Source organism: Eucyclogobius newberryi, unplaced genomic scaffold, assembly GCF_026437365.1.
Source record: "Eucyclogobius newberryi isolate DKJ021-1_F unplaced genomic scaffold, fEucNew1.0.hap1 SCAF_5, whole genome shotgun sequence".
Taxonomy (NCBI): Eukaryota; Metazoa; Chordata; class Actinopteri; order Gobiiformes; family Gobiidae; genus Eucyclogobius; species Eucyclogobius newberryi.
In genome coordinates, this window is record NW_027316167.1 from 10,124,820 (window position 1) to 10,146,276 (window position 21,457).

Genomic DNA, 21,457 nt, shown 5'->3' on the forward strand with positions numbered 1-21,457 from the left:
TGAGGATTCTAATTTACATCAACTCAACAAATCTGTCCAAAAACAAAACCAATACTTTGACCCGCTTCTAATGTCAGCAAATAAAACTGCCCTGAAAGTAAAACATTGAAATAAAGCAGCACTAACAAACAGGGATCAGACAAAAAAGATGAATAAAACTGAAAATGACATAAGATTAAATACTTTATTACATTCAAAACAATTTTCCAGTTCCAGATTGATTCTTGAAAGGTTTTTTTTCAGCGTTCACATAACAGTCTCTCTCTCTTTCTCTTTCCAACAGTTTAATACTTGTTTTAATAACATCTCCCGGTGAAATCACGTGGAAAAGTCTGTTTTTTTTCGTGATTGTCAGTTGCTATCGTTAAGAGGAAAAGTCAGTCATGTGTCGATGGTTGAAGCAAATGGTCATAATATAATATTCCACCGTTTGTTGTTAGTGCTTAACGTGTTATTACGACAAAAGGGGTCAGTTTAGGTTAAATCCGACTAATAATATAATAAACCTGTGGACCATCGCCATCACGTTTTAGTCGAGAGTCGGACGTTTCTAATCGTCGATGAGTCTTTCTAAATCTGTGATTAAAATGCCGTGGTTTTGAGTTCAGGAGGAAGATGATTTTTCTAAATGGCAATTATTAAAAATATGTATTGTTTATGATGTATGATTTTGTCCTATTAAAATCATACAGACATCTCAATATGAGAAAATATACAGTGATAAACTTAGTAATTTACACAGAACAAAGGTCATTTTAAGGTTTTTTATGTTTATTTTTGTATTATGTCTATTTAAAAATGGAAAATGAACCAGGAATAAAGTTGAATCGAAATCTAGTAGTACTTTAAACCTGTTGCTCGGGAGTCCTGTTATCACTGCAAATGTCTACTTTTGATGACAGACTTGGTGCACAAATAAAAATTAATAAAGATGTTGTACAGACATTTAATTGTACTCCATCCGAGGCTTTTCCGTCACAAATCTATGGACTTAATTTCTCACAACTAGGGATGTCAAGATGTCAAATTTTAGTGTGACTAGGGATTATCGTGAGAAAAAAACATCTCAATGGAACGATTATTTACAATTATTGTTGCCATTTCACATTTCAAGTTTGTGACCTTAGATGTGACAAAAACAGCCAGATAAAAGAAATACTTGAAAATAGAAAGTACTTTTTAAACATAGATCGAGTTGAAAACACTTCTCACAATTATTAGTAAATGATCAGAATTATCGATTAACCAAAGCATCTCGACATCCCAAGTTGCGACTGCCGACTGCATTTAAGTCCGTTACATTTTGTTCAGAACCCTTTAGTGATAGAACGATACTTGGTTTAGGATTACGGTTCCTGAACAGACATTTTTTCTGTATCCTGAACAACTTCTTCTTTTCTTTCATTCTTTCTTTCTTTAACAGCTTATCAACTTGAGAAACTTTTATGAATAAATTATTAAAGGGACACAGTAGCCTTTCTGGTGGGGCCTTGCTTTGCCTTGAATTCTCCACAGTATGGCATCAAATGTATCCATCTCGTCTGAATTGCACCAAAATACCTCAAAAAACATTTGTCTTTTGACTTGACGTGTCTGAAAACCTCAAAGTGCAAATCAGAGTTCTCATTTCCACGTCAATTGTTTCATTTATTTCATAGAGCCTAACCATTTTTGTACATGAACACTCTTGATAAATAAGACCCCTGGCCCGGTGGGGTTTACGTCAACTTGAACTGACTCGTCTTGCAGATGCTGTAGATCGGTTTAATGCCGTACTGTAAAGCATTCAAGGCAAACATCGCAACATCTCGCTCACCCCATCGCCCGTCACACTCATCGGTTTGCGTTCTGAGGTAAGTGCGGATCGTTTTAGCAAATTAACAAGACGTTTCAAACCTCGCAGTCCGAGTAAAACAGAAACGCATGCACAGATATTTGAGAAATTGAAAATACAAAAGAGTTAAAGTGAAAAATAGGCTTCTGCGGTGATTAAAGAGTGTCGAGACATTGGGCTTTCTTCGGCAGGTTCTCGAGGGTTTGAAGGCTTTTGCTACAACCCAGTCGCCAGAAACGAAACATGGAAACAGACAATTTGGCAAGAGAAATCCTGTCTGAACTTCACATTGAGGGATTTAATGCTGCATCGTCACATTTGCAAATACTGATATGTTTTCATAAAGATTACAATTATGTTCAAGTAGAGCTGCAAGGTTCATCACGACAAACTTTCATTGCATTTAGCAAAGATAGAATATTTATACCTACAGCAGGAAAACTAATACTCTTTCTGTGCATTTCTGGAACAGTTGTGACTCTTGTTTTGGCACCTAGATGTGTTAAAATGTGAACCCAATCCCAAACCCAAACAGAAATGGAAAAATAAGCGCACTAGATATGTTTTTTTCCGCTCTGCTCCATGTACAAGCACAACACTTCCTTCTGTCGTAATAAAACATCAAATGCAAATCCGAGTATCATTTAAAAGGCACAGCGAGTATTATTTCAAGTTCAAATGTCATAAAATTGACCAGCGTGTGTTCGAGACAAACATGTTGTGATTACAATTCCTTTCCTTTTTTGTTTATTCTCATATTCATTCAAAAATATTATCTCAAAGCTCGATATTGAAACAAATAGGTACGAGTTGTAAAACAGTAACTTCCATTAAATGAGCTCTTCCTCGATGACTGACGCAAACAAACCAATGGCACAGATTGGCAGCCACATGTCCACATCCTCGAGCAGCTGTGGCTAAAGACGTGTCTTATTTTACTACCAGGCGTGGAGTGAATGAATAATGCAATGTAAAGTATCTTTGAGTGTCAAAAACGTGCTATAAATGCAATATTATTAGTAGTAATAGCGCTAGAAATAATCAGTTTAATAGCCGACTAGTCAAACTATTATTCATTTGATTATCAACAATTATTTCTGTTGAAGATTGAGGCTTATGAAATACCTTTTTAACCAAATAAATATTGAAATATGGTGAATGAAAGCTTTTAAATAGAAAATATTTAGTGCAGTATTGACAAAAATAAATTATGTTTATATAATGTGGTTGTCTTTTTGATGTCTACACAGTCCAGATAAATACCACAATTATCAAAATACAATTATTTTAGTTTTAGTATTGTGATTTACCTTTGCGGTGTTGTGTAATTGTCATGTTTTATCCCATTTCCACGTGCTAAGTTGGCGACTGGGTTGTCCAAATCTAAAAAGTGTAACGTAAGACCTTTAGGAAGCAAACCGAACCTTTTATTTAACAACCCTGCTCCAGTTTTTCCTTTGGCAACACTCTGCACACTCCTGGTCCGGTAAAGACAGCCGACAGAAATAAGAGTCAGTGTAATGAAAGTCCAGCTCCACGGCGCCTTTAACCTGTGGGCGGCAGGCAGTTTGTACAGCTGTAGTTTTGTCGTTGCCTGAAAGTTTGGACCTGAACCGTGCATCGACTGACGCCGTACGTGCGAAGCAGCAGGTGACGGGCTTTGGACTGGACCTCCTCCCAGTTTGTGCCACTGGAGGGCGCTGTAGGTGATGAGAAAAGGAGACAGTGTTGAGTCAGATTGTGTGTAGTTTTTATTTTATGTACAAGATGTATTTGCACTCATCTATTTTCTTCTTCAAAAACAACGCATACATCCTGATTAATGTTATCAAAGACAACTTCAGTTAGTAAATAATTGTTCAATATTTTAAGTACATATTTAGGTGTCTAGTGCATTTTACAGTGGATACTTTTTACTTTTACTTCACTACATTTGTGAGCAGGACTAAAAAGGTAAAGTTTTCTTATGGTTTTAGATCTGGCTTACGAACGGCCAAATTTTTTAGGCAAAATTAAGTATTCTTGGTTCAATCTATCGCCCAAAAAATAGACCTAAATGTAAATAACCTTTTTTATCTTGCTGTTATTGATTGTCAAATTTAAATTAATTTTGTCTTTCAGAAAGTTCAGTTCTTTAAAGCCGGTCACAAACTTGAGGAACAGTAACATGCTGACCACAGGAATGAAAGAATTAAAGATATCACAGTTGTTTCGTCAGTCTCAATATCGTTAAATCACAACGTTTTTCTTACACTAACATCTGATACTGTGACACACTTAGTCCTAAAACATTTTAAAATGTTCTTTAACCTGTTACCACCCACCTATTTTGCCCTGTGCACAATGGTTGGACATACCCAAATGGCATTGCTTATTAAAAGAGGATCTTATGTTCCACATGCAAGTGTGATGCAGCATTAGAAAGCTTAGGCCTTCTAGTTTCTGCAGATGTGCACATGAACACTGTCAGGGCTTCAGAACTTACACTACAGAAGCCCAAACATAAACAAAACATCCTTTTTTAGTCTCGCCTGAATATTGTCAATTTGTAATGGTCCTGAGCATGACATATTTCATTGTGTGCATATGCTGTTCACTGTACATGATGTTTATCTTGTTGACAACAACTGTGTAAAGTTTCAGATCTCTAGGAACAGGCATTTTGGTGCTGTTGACCTTTTTGTATCAAAAAGTATATTCGGAACAAGTGATCCAAATATGTGCCAACTGTGCCAAACTGTTTTATTACAATTTTAGCTCCTCTATGATCATAAAACATACATGATGTTTTGTAGGCCACTAATACCTATTATAACTGTTAAAAACAATGTATGTGAAAATGTGTAAATATGAGTTTATCCATGAATTTCCCATATAGAGGTGAAAAAAAGAAAATAAATAATATTTTTATTTTATTTTTGTATTGGTATAATAATACATATATCTAACAAAATGCGCGACCAAAAGGCTAATAAAATCAGAAAACGTTATGCATAAAATCCAGTTGCCTCCTGCCCAAAAATCGGTCTCTTTACAGCAGTTACGCACGTGAATACAGAGGATTCTGTGTGTGGGACCCCTAAGTCCCGCCCCGCATTCTGAAGCTATTCTTATTGGCTAGAATAATATGTCAATCAAAGTCCGCTAAGTCACTGCTAACGTTAGCTATGTGGCTAAAAACACGTTAGCTTCGCGCGTCGGAAGCGGCGCATTTTTTTCCTCCGGAGGCTGTAGGGAACAAACCGGTGGACAGAAAAAATAGATGGTCTCATTCTGTAGGTAACAGTCTGAAGAAGAGATCGATGCCAAACACCATCTTATAAGTCAAACAGGTCATTTGTTATGGACGGAGAAATGCGCCGGACGAGCGCATTCTCTGACTATCGTCAACGAAGAAAACTTTGTTTACTTGACAATATCTCAAAATCGGAAAACTTCAGGAAAAATACAAGTGGATATTGTTGTTCAATGATTCCTTACGGACAGACTGAGCACAAGGATGTACAGAATTAAAGCCGTTTCGTCCGTCATAAACAGCAAACAGGTAGGACATGCGTTTGTAAAAGTTGAGACTTTCTCACAAACTATTGGCAATTGCTTCTTGGGGCATATAATTCAATCAATGACATATTTGTTTTGTTGAGAAAATAAGCTTTAAAATGATGCATAACTTGCTGGTATTGACCACGGAAATATAAGTGATGATGTAAGAGAATATTTGAGATGATGCGAGAAAATGCGAGCGGGCGAGCAAGTGGATGGTAACGGGTTAACCCTTTGACACTTTTTCTGCCACATAAAATACCCACGGCATTTCAATATTTTAGCACACCCCTAGATAGAAACTTAACACTTAAAGGAGAACAAAGTAACATTTGCATAATAAACTGTGTAAGTCCCTGTGATGGTGAATTATGTATTTTCAGGCTGTTGGAAGTGTCCGTCGTCGCCCCCTACTGTCTCGGAATGGAAAACAATCCACCCAACGACAACTCTCCTCTGAACCCTGGCTGGCTTTTTAAAATATTTGGCACGTTAAATGTTTTTGTATGAGATTGTACCGAGTAGTTTCAAATTTGTGTCTGTTCTCTGACGGTGTATTGTTACAAAGGAGCTGCAGGGGGAGCTCTATCGCTTCTTAGTTCTGCTTTAATGGAGATTTATAGATGTATGTAGTAAACGAGGATGTGGCGTTGGTTGGAGTTAGCAATTCAGGCAGGTGTTTTAGTGTGGACAGATTTACTCACTGAGCTGCAGATGCACTAGAGCTGCCGTTTTGTCCGCAGTCAGAGCCCAGACGTTGAGCTCGTCCACGGACTGGACGTCCTCGAGTTTCAGGAGATCGTCCCTGATCCGCTGAGTGTCCAGATGTCGCGGAACACCTGAAATAGGACAAAATCACAGGCTCGAACTGGAGCTAGGAATACTGGTGTTTTGTGGGTAGAGGAAATGAGCCTTACCTTCGAGCACTATGACGACGGTGTCTCGAATGATGCGGAATGTTGTGCAAAGGACCAACACTGAGAATATGTAGGTGCAAATGGGGTCGGCCAGCTTATACTCCGGCTTCAAGACAGGGGAGAAAACATTTAGTCAAAAGCGTTTTTCTACTCAATTTCAACTTGTTTTGTTCTGTAACAGTAAACTCAAGCTGTCAGTTAAAAAGATAAGTTCAAAGACAAATGGATTTCTTTTTTGATGAACTTCTTTTGCTTATTTCAAGACTCCCTTTAGCTTTGGCGCCAATGTCTCTACTGTTATTTTTAGTCAGTTATTTTTAGTCAATAAAAGAAAAGAATCATATTAATCAAAATGTTGGCACATTTTCTTTAGGTTTTTATTATTATTATTATTTAACAAATCCATATACTTTAGCACATTAAAAAACCCTATTTGCAAAAATGTAAGTACATTTCAGAATAAATCTGTGTGGTTCAAGTAAGTTTCCATGACCAGACAACAGGTCTAGTGGGGTTCAAGGCCCTTCATTGCCGCTTGCAGGTTTAACTTGGTCTAATGGTGACAGATGCTGGAGTTGGCCTGGTGTTTTTGGTTGATTTTTCAAAAGATGAGTTTCTCAAGAGCATGTTTAAAACGCAAATAAGAAAATGAATAATGCATAATATTTGTCCTTTAAAAAAGGAAATGAAACCCAGGACCTTCCTACTATGACAAAATGGATATCACAATATCAATCTTTACACTGGGATTTAATTATCAGACAAATGTGAAATGTCTGTCAAATAAATCACACAATATTTACAAACCAAAATTCTCCAAAAATGAGCTGTGCGAGTTCGAGCCACACGAGACTGAATTTGTAAAGGGATAAATTTGACAGACTTTGGACTCAGTGGGACTTCTATTTTAATTTGAATGCGCCGTGATTTTGTTTCTTTCAAGGTTCGTTGACGTCTACCTGTGTTCTTGTTTAGATTCTTGCTCTCTGGTCATTTTGTGTTCTGTATTGTTCTGTGTTCTATGTTTAAACTTTTTAAAAATGGAAAATAGAAAAAGAAAATGAACAACAACAAAAAAGTAAAGAAAACAATGTCAAAAACACAACTAAACTGACCTTAAAGCGGACGATGTAAGCGGCGATGAGCACGCCGACGCTCTGGAGCAGGTCTCCCAAAGCGTGGATGAACGCCGCCCGGACCGCCAGGCTCCCGTGCGACTTCTGCTGCGATTTGGGCCCGGAAACCTGCACCGCCGCTGCGCCGTGAGAGTGACCGTGGAGGTGGCCGTTCTGGTTCAGCAAGAAACCCATTCTACGGAGAGATGGAGGAACAGGGAGACAAAGTAAGTCCCACTGAAGATTAAGGCTGTAGACGGCAAAAACAAACCCTGACCAACCGATTCGTCGACTAAAAAAAGGGCTCCGGAAAAGCTCTCAAAACTATGAAATATCACGAGGATCTGACCATGAATCTGACCGAAAAACTGCACTCACAGCTGCACAGAAGTTGATGCAAAAACAACAGAAAAGTATTGTACTTTTCGGACTTTAAGCCGCTACTTTTTTCCCACACTTTGAACCCTGCGGCCCATACGATTGTACCGTTAATGGCTAACGGCTTCATATTTTACTGTGGGAGTTTCCGTGCTAAAGCAGCTGGTCGTTGTTTGATTTGTTCATTAGACCAATAGAGACACGATAAGATGAACAAATAAATAAAACATTTAATACGAGAGTAAACAAAGTGCAGGGGACAACGGAAGGTACGAGGAAGTCTACAAACAAAGATCATGAGTAGCTGCAGAAATGACACACCACTAGTAACTGCAAACACCAATACTAACAGTGAAATAGAATACAGATGATTACTCTTTTTTGTTGTGTACAATAGAATGTGATTTTCAGTGCTGCCCAGTGGTAGAGTGGTTAAGGTGGCAGCGCACATGCAGTGTTGCGAGTTCGATTCCCGACTCCGGAAATGTACTGCTTGTCCTCCCATCGCTCTCATCCCCATTTCAGGCTCAGCTGTCTTGTCCAATAAAGCCTACAAGCCAAAAATCCTTAAAAAAATAAAAATAAGTTCTGATGTTCAGATGAGTTTTAGTTCTGATGTGGATCAAAAGCTTTTGTGATTCGTTTTGTGGTATCAAATTTTGGAATAATATAAAAGGAACAACTTAAAAGGATGTTCAAATAACCATCAGTTCAAAAGTGCCTCACAAAACATCTTTCAAAGTACCAAGCAGAAAGAAATCAGTACTTGAGTGCTTTATTTTGTGTTTGTAAGAACCGAATTTAAACAAATGGGTGATGGTGGTGCAGAGAAAGCGGAGGGAATCCACGGTGGTGATGGGGGAAGTCTGTGATAGCGAGGGGGGGCTGGGGGGCTATGACTTTCCTGAAGTCCACGATCATCTCCACTGTCTTCTGGGTGTTGAACTCGCTGAACCAGACGCTCAAATGACTTCATGACAGACGTTAGCGTCACACGTCTGGTAGTCATTAAGTCCAGTGATCCGGGGCTTCTTGGGGACAGGGACAATGATGGACGACTTGAAGCAGGCTGGGACATGGCATGACTCCAGGGAGGTGTTAAAAAATGCCAGTGAAGACAGGGGCCACTGCACACAGAGGCGGGGTTGTCGTTTGAGAACTGCTGCTTTGGCAACGGCGTGGAAGGCATTGCTGACTGTTGTGTAACCGTGATCCAGTGTGTTCTGCTCTCTGGTCGGGAATTTAATAAACTGTCTGTCCTTTGGGAGTTTGTGGCTGAGATTCTCCTTGTTAAAATCTCCCAGGACAATACACAAGTAGGGATGCATACCTAAACCCGCATTCAGGTTCAAGTCCGGATTCGAATCCAGAGGTTTAGGTTTAGGTCCGGACTCATTAGGTCCGGACCTAAACCATGCCATATTTGCATAATGTTACAACAGCGTAACACAAGCTACTTCGTTAAATTAAGTTGAAGACACTTGAACAAGGACGACAATCAAACACAAGGCTTAAATGCAGATTGAAATAAACTCAACTAGTCTGCTTTATTCACTGTTTTTTAACAGAAGTTACAACTTACAAATCACAAGCTACTAGTTAAGACTCAACTCAACAACAAGAGCATGTTGAGTATTGTTGACAGAGTCAGTCTGGGTCAAGGGTCAAAGCAGCTGTTTCATCTGATACAATGTTTTGCATTAGACACATTTCCACTCTTTAATGTTGCAGAGCCATTGGCATTAAAAGTCAGGTAAAAACCTTCAAACAGACAAAACACCAGTGTAAATAATTAAGTCACAGTGTAAAATAACAGAGTTACAAAAACTAGCATAAAAGTCAACTTGAATCACTATAAAGCATCAACTTAGCAGTATCAAAAGTAGAATATGAAAAGATTTTACACAACAAATCAAAATAATACATCTCACACACGTACGAGGCGCTCCCGTCTCACACACGTACGAGGCGCTCCCGTCTCACACACGTACGAGGCGCTCCCGTCTCTCACACGTACGAGGCGCTCCCGTGTCTCACACGTACGAGGCGCTCCCGTCTCTCACACGTACGAGGCGCTCCCGTGTCTCACACGTACGAGGCGCTCCCGTCTCTCACACGTACGAGGCGCTCCCGTCTCTCACACGTACGAGGCGCTCCCGTCTCTCACACGTACGAGGCGCTCCCGTCTCTCACACGTACGAGGCGCTCCCGTCTCTCACACGTACGAGGCGCTCCCGTCTCACACGTACGAGGCGCTCCCGTCGCTCCCGTCTCACACACGTACGAGGAGCTCCCGTCTCACACGTACGAGGCGCTCCCGTCGCTCCCGTCTCACACGTACGAGGCGCTCCCGTCGCTCCCGTCTCACACGTACGAGGCGCTCCCGTCGCTCCCGTCTCACACGTACGAGGCGCTCCCGTCGCTCCCGTCTCACACGTACGAGGCGCTCCCGTCTCACACGTACGAGGCGCTCACACACGTACGAGGCTCTCCCGTGTCTCACACGTACGAGGCGCTCCCGTCTCACACGTACGAGGCGCTCACACACGTACGAGGCTCTCCCGTGTCTCACACGTACGAGGCTCTCCCGTGTCTCACACGTACGAGGCTCTCCCGTGTCTCACACGTACGAGGCTCTCCCGTGTCTCACACGTACGAGGCTCTCCCGTGTCTCACACGTACGAGGCTCTCCCGTGTCTCACACGTACGAGGCGCTCCCGTGTCTCACACGTACGAGGCGCTCCCGTCTCACACACGTACGAGGCGCTCCCGTCTCACACACGTACGAGGCGCTCCCGTCTCACACACGTACGAGGCGCTCCCGTCTCACACGTGCGAGGCGCTCCCGTCTCACACGTGCGAGGCTCTCCCGTCTCACACGTGCGAGGCTCTCCCGTCTCACACGTGCGAGGCGCTCCCGTCTCACACGTGCGAGGCGCTCCCGTCTCACACGTGCGAGGCGCTCCCGTCTCACACGTGCGAGGCGCTCCCGTCTCTCACACGTGCGAGGCGCTCCCGTCTCTCACACGTGCGAGGCGCTCCCGTCTCTCACACGTGCGAGGCGCTCCCGTCTCTCACACGTGCGAGGCGCTCCCGTCTCTCACACGTGCGAGGCGCTCCCGTCTCTCACACGTGCGAGGCGCTCCCGTCTCTCACACGTGCGAGGCGCTCCCGTCTCTCACACGTACGAGGCGCTCCCGTCTCTCACACGTACGAGGCGCTCCCGTCTCTCACACGTACGAGGCGCTCCCGTCTCACACGTACGAGGCGCTCCCGTCTCACACGTACGAGGCGCTCCCGTCTCACACGTACGAGGCGCTCCCGTCTCTCACACGTACGAGGCGCTCCCGTCTCTCACACGTACGAGGCGCTCCCGTCTCTCACACGTACGAGGCGCTCCCGTCTCTCACACGTACGAGGCGCTCCAGTCTCTCACACGTACGAGGCGCTCCAGTCTCTCACACGTACGAGGCGCTCCAGTCTCTCACACGTACGAGGCGCTCCCGTCTCTCACACGTACGAGGCGCTCCCGTCTATCACACGTACGAGGCGCTCCCGTCTCTCACACGTACGAGGCGCTCCCGTCTCACACGTACGAGGCGCTCCCGTCTCACACGTACGAGGCGCTCCCGTCTCACACGTACGAGGCGCTCCCGTCTCACACGTACGAGGCGCTCCCGTCTCACACGTACGAGGCGCTCCCGTCTCACACGTACGAGGCGCTCCCGTCTCTCACACGTACGAGGCGCTCCCGTCTCACACGTACGAGGCGCTCCCGTCTCTCACACGTACGAGGCGCTCCCGTCTCTCACACGTACGAGGCGCTCCAGTCTCTCACACGTACGAGGCGCTCCCGTCTCTCACACGTACGAGGCGCTCCCGTCTCTCACACGTACGAGGCGCTCCCGTCTCTCACACGTACGAGGCGCTCCCGTCTCTCACACGTACGAGGCGCTCCCGTCTCTCACACGTACGAGGCGCTCCCGTCTCTCACACGTACGAGGCGCTCCCGTCTCTCACACGTACGAGGCGCTCCCGTCTCTCACACGTACGAGGCGCTCCCGTCTCTCACACGTACGAGGCGCTCCCGTCTCACACGTACGAGGCGCTCCCGTCTCACACGTACGAGGCGCTCCCGTCTCACACGTACGAGGCGCTCCCGTCTCACACGTACGAGGCGCTCCCGTCTCACACGTACGAGGCGCTCCCGTCTCACACGTACGAGGCGCTCCCGTCTCACACGTACGAGGCGCTCCCGTCTCTCACACGTACGAGGCGCTCCCGTCTCTCACACGTACGAGGCGCTCCCGTCTCACACGTACGAGGCGCTCCCGTCTCACACGTACGAGGCGCTCCCGTCTCACACGTACGAGGCGCTCCCGTCTCACACACGTACGAGGCGCTCCTGTCTCACACGTACGAGGCGCTCCTGTCTCACACGTACGAGGCGCTCCTGTCTCACACGTACGAGGCGCTCCTGTCTCACACGTACGAGGCGCTCCTGTCTCACACGTACGAGGCGCTCCTGTCTCACACGTACGAGGCGCTCCTGTCTCACACGTACGAGGCGCCCCCGTCTCTCGCATCTTTAAACTTATTTCGCCGGCTTCAACTTATGCCCGGAAGACGCGTGCGTCGCTAATTAGGGTCCGTGTGCGCTATTGACAGCGGCGCATGGCAATGTTTACGTCGTTTCCAGCGCGAATTTCCGCAACACACTCAGAACCTGGTCCGCGAGCGCGCGCTGTGCCTCCTGCACATTCGCGCTCGGTGGAATGTAAACAGTGGCCAGGATGAATGACGCAAACTCACGTGGAGAAAAGAATGGTTTGCAGTTGATGAAAATATATTCCAGATCAAGAGAACAGTGTTTGGAGATCACGTCACATCTGAAGACCAGGCGTTGTTGATGTAGAAACAGACTCCACCGCGTCTTTTCCCTCTGGAGAGCTCTCGCACCCGGTCAGAGCAGAGCGGCCCTCCAGCTGTACGGTGGAGTCCGGGACCGACTCGCTGAGCCACGTCTCCGTAAAAGCACAAAACAGGAGATGAAGAAAAGTCTCCGTTTCATCTCATCAGCAGCGCTAGTTCGTCCAGTTTGTTGGGTAGTGATCTCACGTTAGAGTGTGCCTTGTTTCCTCAGACGCACCAGCGCGCCCTCCTCTTTTGCGGCTGGCCCTTTGCTTTTCAATTTTCAAATTCTATCTTAATTTGATTTAGTTCTAACACAGTCAACAGCCTGACACAACTCCTCTTGGCCTGGAAATTTACATGTCCGGACCTCCTGGAGTGACTAGGAAGTCCCATGTTCTGTTTCACACTAGGACAAAGCCAGCAAGACATGTGAATTGAATTAATGCAAATGTTATGTACTGTCTCCTTCCTGAAACCCCTGTTTCTTTTATGTCCCATTTGCTCCTTGGTTCCTTTGTACCTGAGAGACCAGTGACCGGGAACTTCTGTGTGTGTGTGTGGTCATGTGACCATCTGTGATTTAGGGAAGGGGACAGACGTGGGACGGGAGGACTTGGGAGACACACATTTTGGGGAGCAGGGAAGAGACAGACGCACACGAGTTTCTTTCTGATTCAACCACAAGATTAAACAGTTTACTTTTGAAACGAGACAACCTGCTTCTTTGTCTTATCGAGAGATTTTTGCCACTACACGGCGTCTCACACATTTGGCCAAAATAAGAGCTATTTCTGCAACAGATGCTGAAAAAACTGGAACTAGGTCCGTAGGAGTTGTGTTTCTGATGGATAAGAGCTCTTCACGGGTGTAAGAGCACGCGGACACACAATTTACGCTCGTAGCCGTTCATTACTGCAGTTTCTTCTCTGTCGTAATCACATCTACAACTCTTTTGATTTTGTCAGCATCAAAGTTTGTTCCTGCGAGTTTCTAGACTTGATACGAATTTAAGAAACGATCATGCACATTTAGGCTGAAAAAGGTTTGGATTCACTGCGCTCACATGAGGTTGACGGCAACGCCCACAGCTGCGGTGATGAGCATGACGTCGCCATCGATGTCGAAGTCCTGGCTCATGGTCCTCTGCACAGCCTCGAACAGCAGGACCGCGGTGAGGATGTAGATGAGCATCACACTCAGCACCGCAGACACCACCTCTGCACAATCCAAACACACGGTCACTCAAAACGCTTTACAGAAAGAGAAGAAAATGTGCGTTAAAATCACAAAACAGACAAGTAAGAAATTATTTGTTATTTATGAGTTGATTGTTATCGTTTTGTCAATCCAGGCGAGGGAAACTTGATTAACGGGAGTTTAGTCCTGGTTTAGATCTGGTTTTGTCCTGTCTGGGGCTGGTTCTTAGTCTTCAAAGGTGAAATATTGTGCATTATTTCTATTGTTATTAGCCTTTAAAAAATCTCTTGATTACCTTTAGTTTGGCATCTCATGTTTTAGAAAATATAACAAAATTACATTTTGTTTTCGGGATTTCGGCCTATTTCCAACGCTGTAAACTGTAATTCCCCCTTGCAGCCAGCAGATGGCGCCGGCACTCAATAGTCTTAAATACATGTTTCATAGAACAGGCTGTCAGTTTACTTCCTGGTCTCAGCACGCAACTGTACTGATCATGATAAGACGACAGAAAGTCACAGAACGAGTCTGGCGAAGATTCTCTGTGCCACGTCAGCTATTATCGAAGAAACGTCAGTTATTATCGAAGAAACGTCAGTTATTATCGAAGAAACGTCAGCTATTATCGAAGAAACGTCAGCTATTATCGAAGAAACGTCAGCTATTATCAAAGAAACGTCAGCTATTATCAAAGAAACGTCAGCTATTATCGAAGAAACGTCAGCTATTATGGAAGAAAGGTCAGCTATTATCGAAGAAAGGTCAGTTATTATCGAATAAACGTCAGCTATTATCGAATAAACTTCAGCTATTATTGAAGAAAGGTCAGTTATTATCGAATAAACGTCAGCTATTATTGAAGAAAGGTCAGTTATTATCGAATAAACGTCAGCTATTATTGAAGAAAGGTCAGTTATTATCGAAGAAACTGCAGTTATTAACGAAGAAACGGCAGTTATTATCTTATCAAAGAAACGTCAGTTATTATTGAATAAACGTCAGCCATTATCGAATAAACGTCAGTTATTATCGAAGAAAGGTCAGTTATTATCGAAGAAACGGCAGTTATTATTGAATAAATGTCAGTTATTATCGAATAAAAAGCAGTTATTATCGAATAAACGTTATCGCGGCGTTGCAGAGACGGTTAGAGAATCGGCGAGGAGGGGACTTTCTAACCAGGATTCCTCAAACTAGTGCGAATAAAGCTAAATGCTACTCCAGTTATGTTTTTGAATTGGAAGCAATGTCAGAACATGGTTAAAATCTAATGATATTTACCCTTTAACAGTTCGACAAACAGTATGAATTTTTGCCTACTGTCTCGAGCACAAAAAACACTTTACTGTAACTCAAATATTGACAGCGTCTTCCATTTCTATCTGAGCGAGTCCTGACGTGCTTTTTCATCGAGCGGAAGAGGAAGTGGTGGCAGGCCGTGAACGTTTGTGTGTAAGACTGAAAGACGCACCGAGTCTGTGCAGTCCAAAGGTGAATCTCTTCGTCGGAGGTTTGGTGGAGAGCCACAGAGCCAGAAGTGAAAACAAAATGCCCACCACATCCGTCAACATGTGCACGGCATCAGTCATAATGGCCAGACTGTTCGACACATAACCGCCTGGAAGAGAAACATGAAAAACATTAGACAGTTTGTTTTATTATTATTGTGTAGCGACATTAAGAGGAAATAAACTCATTTCTAGATTGTTAATGGAATTTTAATGTATATCACTGGTTAAAAGTTTGACCAAAGCATCATTATCATTGGTAAATCTGGTTCTTGAACAAATGTACAGGGTAATACCAATTAGGGCTGCAACAATTGATATTTGTCATTATTTATTATTTTGTTCATTATTATTTATTTGTATTTTGATAATGGTAATCTGGACAATACATACTCTGAAAAACACACACACACAAAGAGTTTTTTTTTTTATAACAACGACAGCCGCATTATTAGATCAAAACGTCAAAAAGAAATTAACAATTTCAATAATACAATTGATTCGTAAATACTCTCCATCTAGAAGCCTTCAGTTGCCATATTTTAACCTTCGTTTGTTTAAAATGTGCTTAAAAATTCTCAATAATCTGTACAAGAATAATGATTGTTTAACTAGTCAATTAATCTGAAAAATAATCGTGTGTTGCAGCTCTAATTGCAATCAAACCATTAATTTGACTCATAAAAATACATTCATAAAAATATAATCAATTCTGGCCAGTAAAGTTGTGAATTAGTATTTATTCTATTGTTATATTATTATGTAGGGCTGTATGTCTTAATTGTTTAGTCAGTACTTTTATTTAGATAAGATTTAGGGCAACAACAGCAAAAGGAGAGGGCAGCTCAAAATGTTGTATTTTTTGGGTAAATTATATGTAAAAAGGTAGATTAAATTCACAATTTACAAAATGACTGTCTTACATGGTTTTAAAGTACTTATTTATTTTTTTTAATTTATTTTTTTTTTTTTTTATTTAAATTAAATTTTTTGTATTAGTATTATTTTATTTTTATTTATTTTTTCATGCAAGTGTTTTTTCACTTCACTTTGGTCCTATACTTAAAGATACTTGTTGGTTTTGAAAGTTTTTAACCACACCCCCTTTAGTTGACTAACTGATAAAGCCGCGTTCAGACTGCGGCGTCCAATTCGCGCCCGACGCAGGAGTTGGACGTCTATACATTTTAAGGCAGACCACTCGGACATGCGTCCAGGGCGTCCGGGGCGTCCAGAGCACATGTGCAGTGGAGGGGTTGTTGTGTTTCCTTGTGTAGCTGTGCGATGGAAGAACAGGTGGGGAAAGTGGCTTTGGTGTATCAACTTCAAAAAAACAGAGGCGATGGGCTCCGGGGCTTGTCTGGGACCCCCAGTACTTCAGAGCTGAGCAGAGTTTTGTGAATATCATCATTTGCTCCAAGAGCTGCATCGTGAGGATTTTTTTTTTTTTTTTTATCGTCGCGGAGTTTGTTTTGGCTCTTCTTGCGGATTGTGCGTATCAAGTCACTGGAGCGTAATCTATGATTGGCTGCTGCGCGGCGTCTGCCGCTGAAAAGTTGAGCTTTGTCCAACTTTTCTGCGTCGGCCGCTTTGGACGCACAAAAAAAACAAAACAGGAAGACTCGCGTCCACATAGACTTTGAATGTAAACTGGACGCTTTGGACGCTGCGGTGTGAACGGCCCTTAAGAATGACATGTCATTAGTCGACCAAGAAGTTCCTATTATTAAGTATAAATACAAGTAAAGATCTTCCTTTTGTTATATTATCCAAACTAAGAAAAAAGGTACACAAACACATCATTGACAAAAGATGCATAACAGCTGCTGCTGTAGTACACGTGCTAAAGAAATGGATCAGGCATTGACATTGGTATTTGTAGAGCTTAAATATACAAACAATACAAAAACCAAATAGCACAGCTCAAGCAGAAAACACTCAAGTCTAGTCTTACATGTAACGCTTCATTTAGTTCATCGTTTGACTTGGGGAGTCCAATTTCCACCTCGCCTTTTCTTTTGTTACGCTTGAGTGACCTAAATAAACCACATTATAAATAGAAACAATATAAACTTGCTTCCAAACTAAATAATTTCAAAATATATACCAATATTTCAATTACAAACACTTTATTCTGTTTTTTATTGTTTGTTATTAAGAAAATATGAGCCTCGAAGTATGTATATTGTTGTACAAATTAGGTGGCATTCATTTGAACAACTATTACTAGTTCTTGGTTTTAATGTTTGTTTTTGATAAGCATTTGTACAATTATGGCACATTTTTACGCGTTAACCTCATTGAGCAACATGTTTTCCAGACGTAACTAGTCATTTACGGATGATGCCTAAAAATACAGCCCTGTGTGTGAGCTCGTCATGTGTTACTCATTATCCGTGTTTAACTGCTTCATAAAGCTCTGTCAACTCGCTTTTCTGTTTATAAACTTGAATGTTTATGTGAAAATGTTGTTCATGTAATAGTTTGTGCTGTCATTTTCAGGGCATACATTAGTCAGACCTGTAGTTTTTTAAATATTTACTGTGATGACACGAAGCAATATACAATATAATATTACATATAACATTTTGTGTAAGGAATATTAGCCGTACAATAAAACCCATATTATATATACACTATACTATACTATACTATACTATACTATACTATACTATACTATACTATACTATACTATACTATACTATACTATACTATACTATACTATACAACCAGCACCTCTTTAGCTTCATCTTGGTCAAAGTTTGTAAAAATCTCATATTCTTGCCAGATTAATCACTTATTTAAATAATTTAATTGTTAGTTTTATTCAATCATGTGTATAAATAATTATTCTGAAGACCAAAATCAATCTGGGTCTAACAAAGTACTTTTAGGAATTACATTTTCAAAAGGGTGTCGACCCTCAGAGGCGACTGTTGTTGTGATTTTGGGCCTTACAAAAATAAATTGATTTGATTTGATTTGATAAATAATCAAAACAAACGCCTTTTTTTTTTTTAAGATCATTGTCGTTCTTACCTATAATTTCCCCAGTCATGAACAGGAAATACAGCGTTGCAGCGATGATCAGCCTCTTCATCACCTTTTTGTGCTTCAGCGCTTCTTTCTTCCTGATGCAGTTCTCGCACGGGTCCAGGTTCGTCCCGGGACTCAGCGAGCTCGCGTCCAGCAGCAGGTCGTCGTCGTCGTCCGCGGCCCCCCCGACCACCAGCGTGTTCACCGCGACGCCGTTGGAAGCGTCGCCTGAGGAATAGTCCGACATCTCCCCGGACACGACCACTCGCAGCTTGTTGAACTTCGGTCCGTCCTCTTCGGCCAGCTCGTCCGAGAACTCGAAAGGCGCCGTGTCGCTCAAGTCCCAGTCGCTCCGGTCCTTTCGGAAAGCGGACCTCATCTTGCTCAAGAAGCTGCCGCCCGACATGGTTGTAAAACGGCAGGCGAGCAAAGTGTAACCGGGTGAAAGTAATGAAAGTGTGTGTGAAGCCGTCAGCGTCCGCTCAGGTAATCATTGACCCAGCTCGACCAGGAGGCGATGAGGAGACGAAAACAGCATCACAAGCCTATTATTTAGCATCTGTAGGAGAGAAATACAAACATGGTGAGGTAAGCTTGAAAACAGAGGAGCAGGCAATAGTAGTGCAATGAGAGGAAGTGAACATGATGCACAAATATGCAATTGGGGTTGGACGTTATTGACAAAAAAGTACATCTCGATATTTTTTGGGAGTATCCTAATAACGATATTCAAACAATATTGTGTCAGTCCAACAGAATTGTGTTAAAAAGTGTCTTCAAATGTGTTAGCTGACATCAGACGAATGTGAAATGTCTGTCAAATTAATCACAACAGTTATTTTAAAGTTTACATTTAACTTTTTACATGTTCATTTTAAATCAGCTCGTTTTTACAATATACAATATACTCAATATTATTTTTTTCACTATGTCATCAAGATTTTGATTGCGCAACTTTATACATTTTTATTGCAATACAGCAAAATGCATATTTTTGTAAGATGAAGGGTCATTGTCAAACGTGAAAGATTCTTTGGTTCTTTGGATCAAATAGAAAGATAATGATCTTGATGATTAAGCATAGGTCAATTGTATTGCCTCTATTAGAATTACAGAATCAGAAAAGGTTTATTGCCATTGCTAATGAACAGAATGCACAAACATAGGAGGTTGCTTTGGTGAGTTGGTGCAGAATTAGTTTCTTTTTGCGTACATTTCAAATGAAAAGAACGCCAACTATTACTGTATATTACGACTGCTGCGATTAACTAATCGGGGCTAGTCGACAATAACAAAATAATAAAAATCATATGCAGACTCTGTAACACATGTCAAAAGACCTTTTTGTAACAAAGACAGCAACATTATTACACAAAAATGTTTAGAGATAATAAATGATTTCCTATTTTCATCAATAATACACTTTTTTCATTGTCGAGAAGTCACCATACTTCGATCTTTATTTGCCTGACAGTGTATTTAAAAGTCTAAACATACTACAGAAATTATTGTTTGACTAGTCGACAAATCAAAAAACTACTTGCTGACTTGTCAAATACTAAAATAATTGCAGTAAATAGACCATACGATATAAAGAACGATGTTGAAAGAATATATTTAAGAATGACTCATTATTTGTACAACAGTCATCTCAGAGGCTGTAATCAATATTCAGCAGAACAGGTTCTATTTTGTGTCTAAACAGCAAAAACTCTTGCCTTGTTGTGTACATTATTGTAATTTGCACGTGACCCTGATTAAGCAGATATATATAGATGCTAGTAAATGTATGCACATTCTGATAAACCAAAACAGCAATGCACAAATAAAGGACGAAAGTCTTTAAATGATCGACTTTCAAATACAATTGTAATGACAGAAGGCAACAGCAATAAAAGGGACTTAAAAAGGGAAACAACTCTGCAATGTAAACGATTTAGGTCACATTTTAATCCTGATGTTGGGTAAAATGTCCAAATAATTTCTTGGATTTGGGCCGAAAATTATGATGACCTTTCGCTACAATGTCATGGATTAATACGTAGCTTTATGGGGGAGAAAAAATGCACGTTTCAGCATTTAAAGACATTTAAAGACCGCATTACGAGACCGAACCCAACAGATAGTAAAAGTGTTGAAGTTTACCTACAGCGGTGGCTAAACAGTAACAGGCTAGTAACCATTAGCGCAATTTCTATCCAATAGCATGACAAGCTGAGACATCCCATAAACCTGTTGGTTCATACGAAAACACAAGCAGGACTTACCGACAGATCCCAGAGAAGATTTGATGATTTAATGTCTTGGTTAGACTAAAAACTGTCATCACAGTGTGAGAGTGCGTGCGACTCCGAGACTCACCGCGACTCGCCCGCGAAACCCGGAAGTAACGCCAGAGATCATCTCGAGTGGAGAGAGCACATAAATAAAAATAAAATCTCGAGTTAGGTTTTTTTTTTTTTTTTTTTTTACAGTAAAGCATTTACCTTAACCAGTTTAAAGGTTGCATATTTCTGGTAACTGCTTTAGATTTGACTAAAAGGGCCAATTTATTTTCCAATAACAAATCTAAATTTAATGCTCTAATATTCAGGGGTTTCAGCTACCTGTTATATGCAACATTATGAGGCCTTTCTCCTGTTCAAAAGATATAATTATTTGTTGGATATTGTCATTACAATTATATTGCTACTGCTATGGTCAATGCTACAATGTAAGTAAGTAAGTAAGTAAGTACATTTTATTTGTATAGCACCTTTCACAGACAGAAATCACAAAGTGCTTCACAAAACACAGAATAAAACGATAAAAACACAAACAATTTACAGTGAGCAACACATATACAACAATATACAGTCAAATCAGCCGCTAAAACAAATGCTATTGCTACTGCTAATGTTGTATCGTTCTGAAACCCATGGAAGGTGAACAGGAGAAAATGTATTACAATGTATTTAAAGTGTTTAATCATTTAAGGTTTTATATAGAAATTATATCTTTTAGAATTAGATATCA

At 41.8% G+C, this 21,457-nt stretch overlaps 1 protein-coding gene across 1 annotated transcript; it reads right to left on the reverse strand.

Annotated features, from left to right (window-relative positions):
- Positions 1-3,060: 3,060 nt before the first annotated feature.
- On the reverse strand, positions 3,061-20,807 carry slc30a4 (solute carrier family 30 member 4). Its single transcript, XM_072464912.1, has 8 exons — positions 20,710-20,807; positions 18,446-19,001; positions 15,370-15,516; positions 13,765-13,918; positions 7,410-7,605; positions 6,295-6,400; positions 6,082-6,216; positions 3,061-3,534 (listed from the first exon to the last, which is right to left on the reverse strand). The coding sequence occupies exons 2-8, from the start codon at positions 18,846-18,848 to the stop codon at positions 3,380-3,382; spliced, it is 1,296 nt and encodes a 431-aa protein (XP_072321013.1). The 5' UTR covers positions 18,849-19,001; positions 20,710-20,807; the 3' UTR covers positions 3,061-3,379.
- Positions 20,808-21,457: the final 650 nt, after the last annotated feature.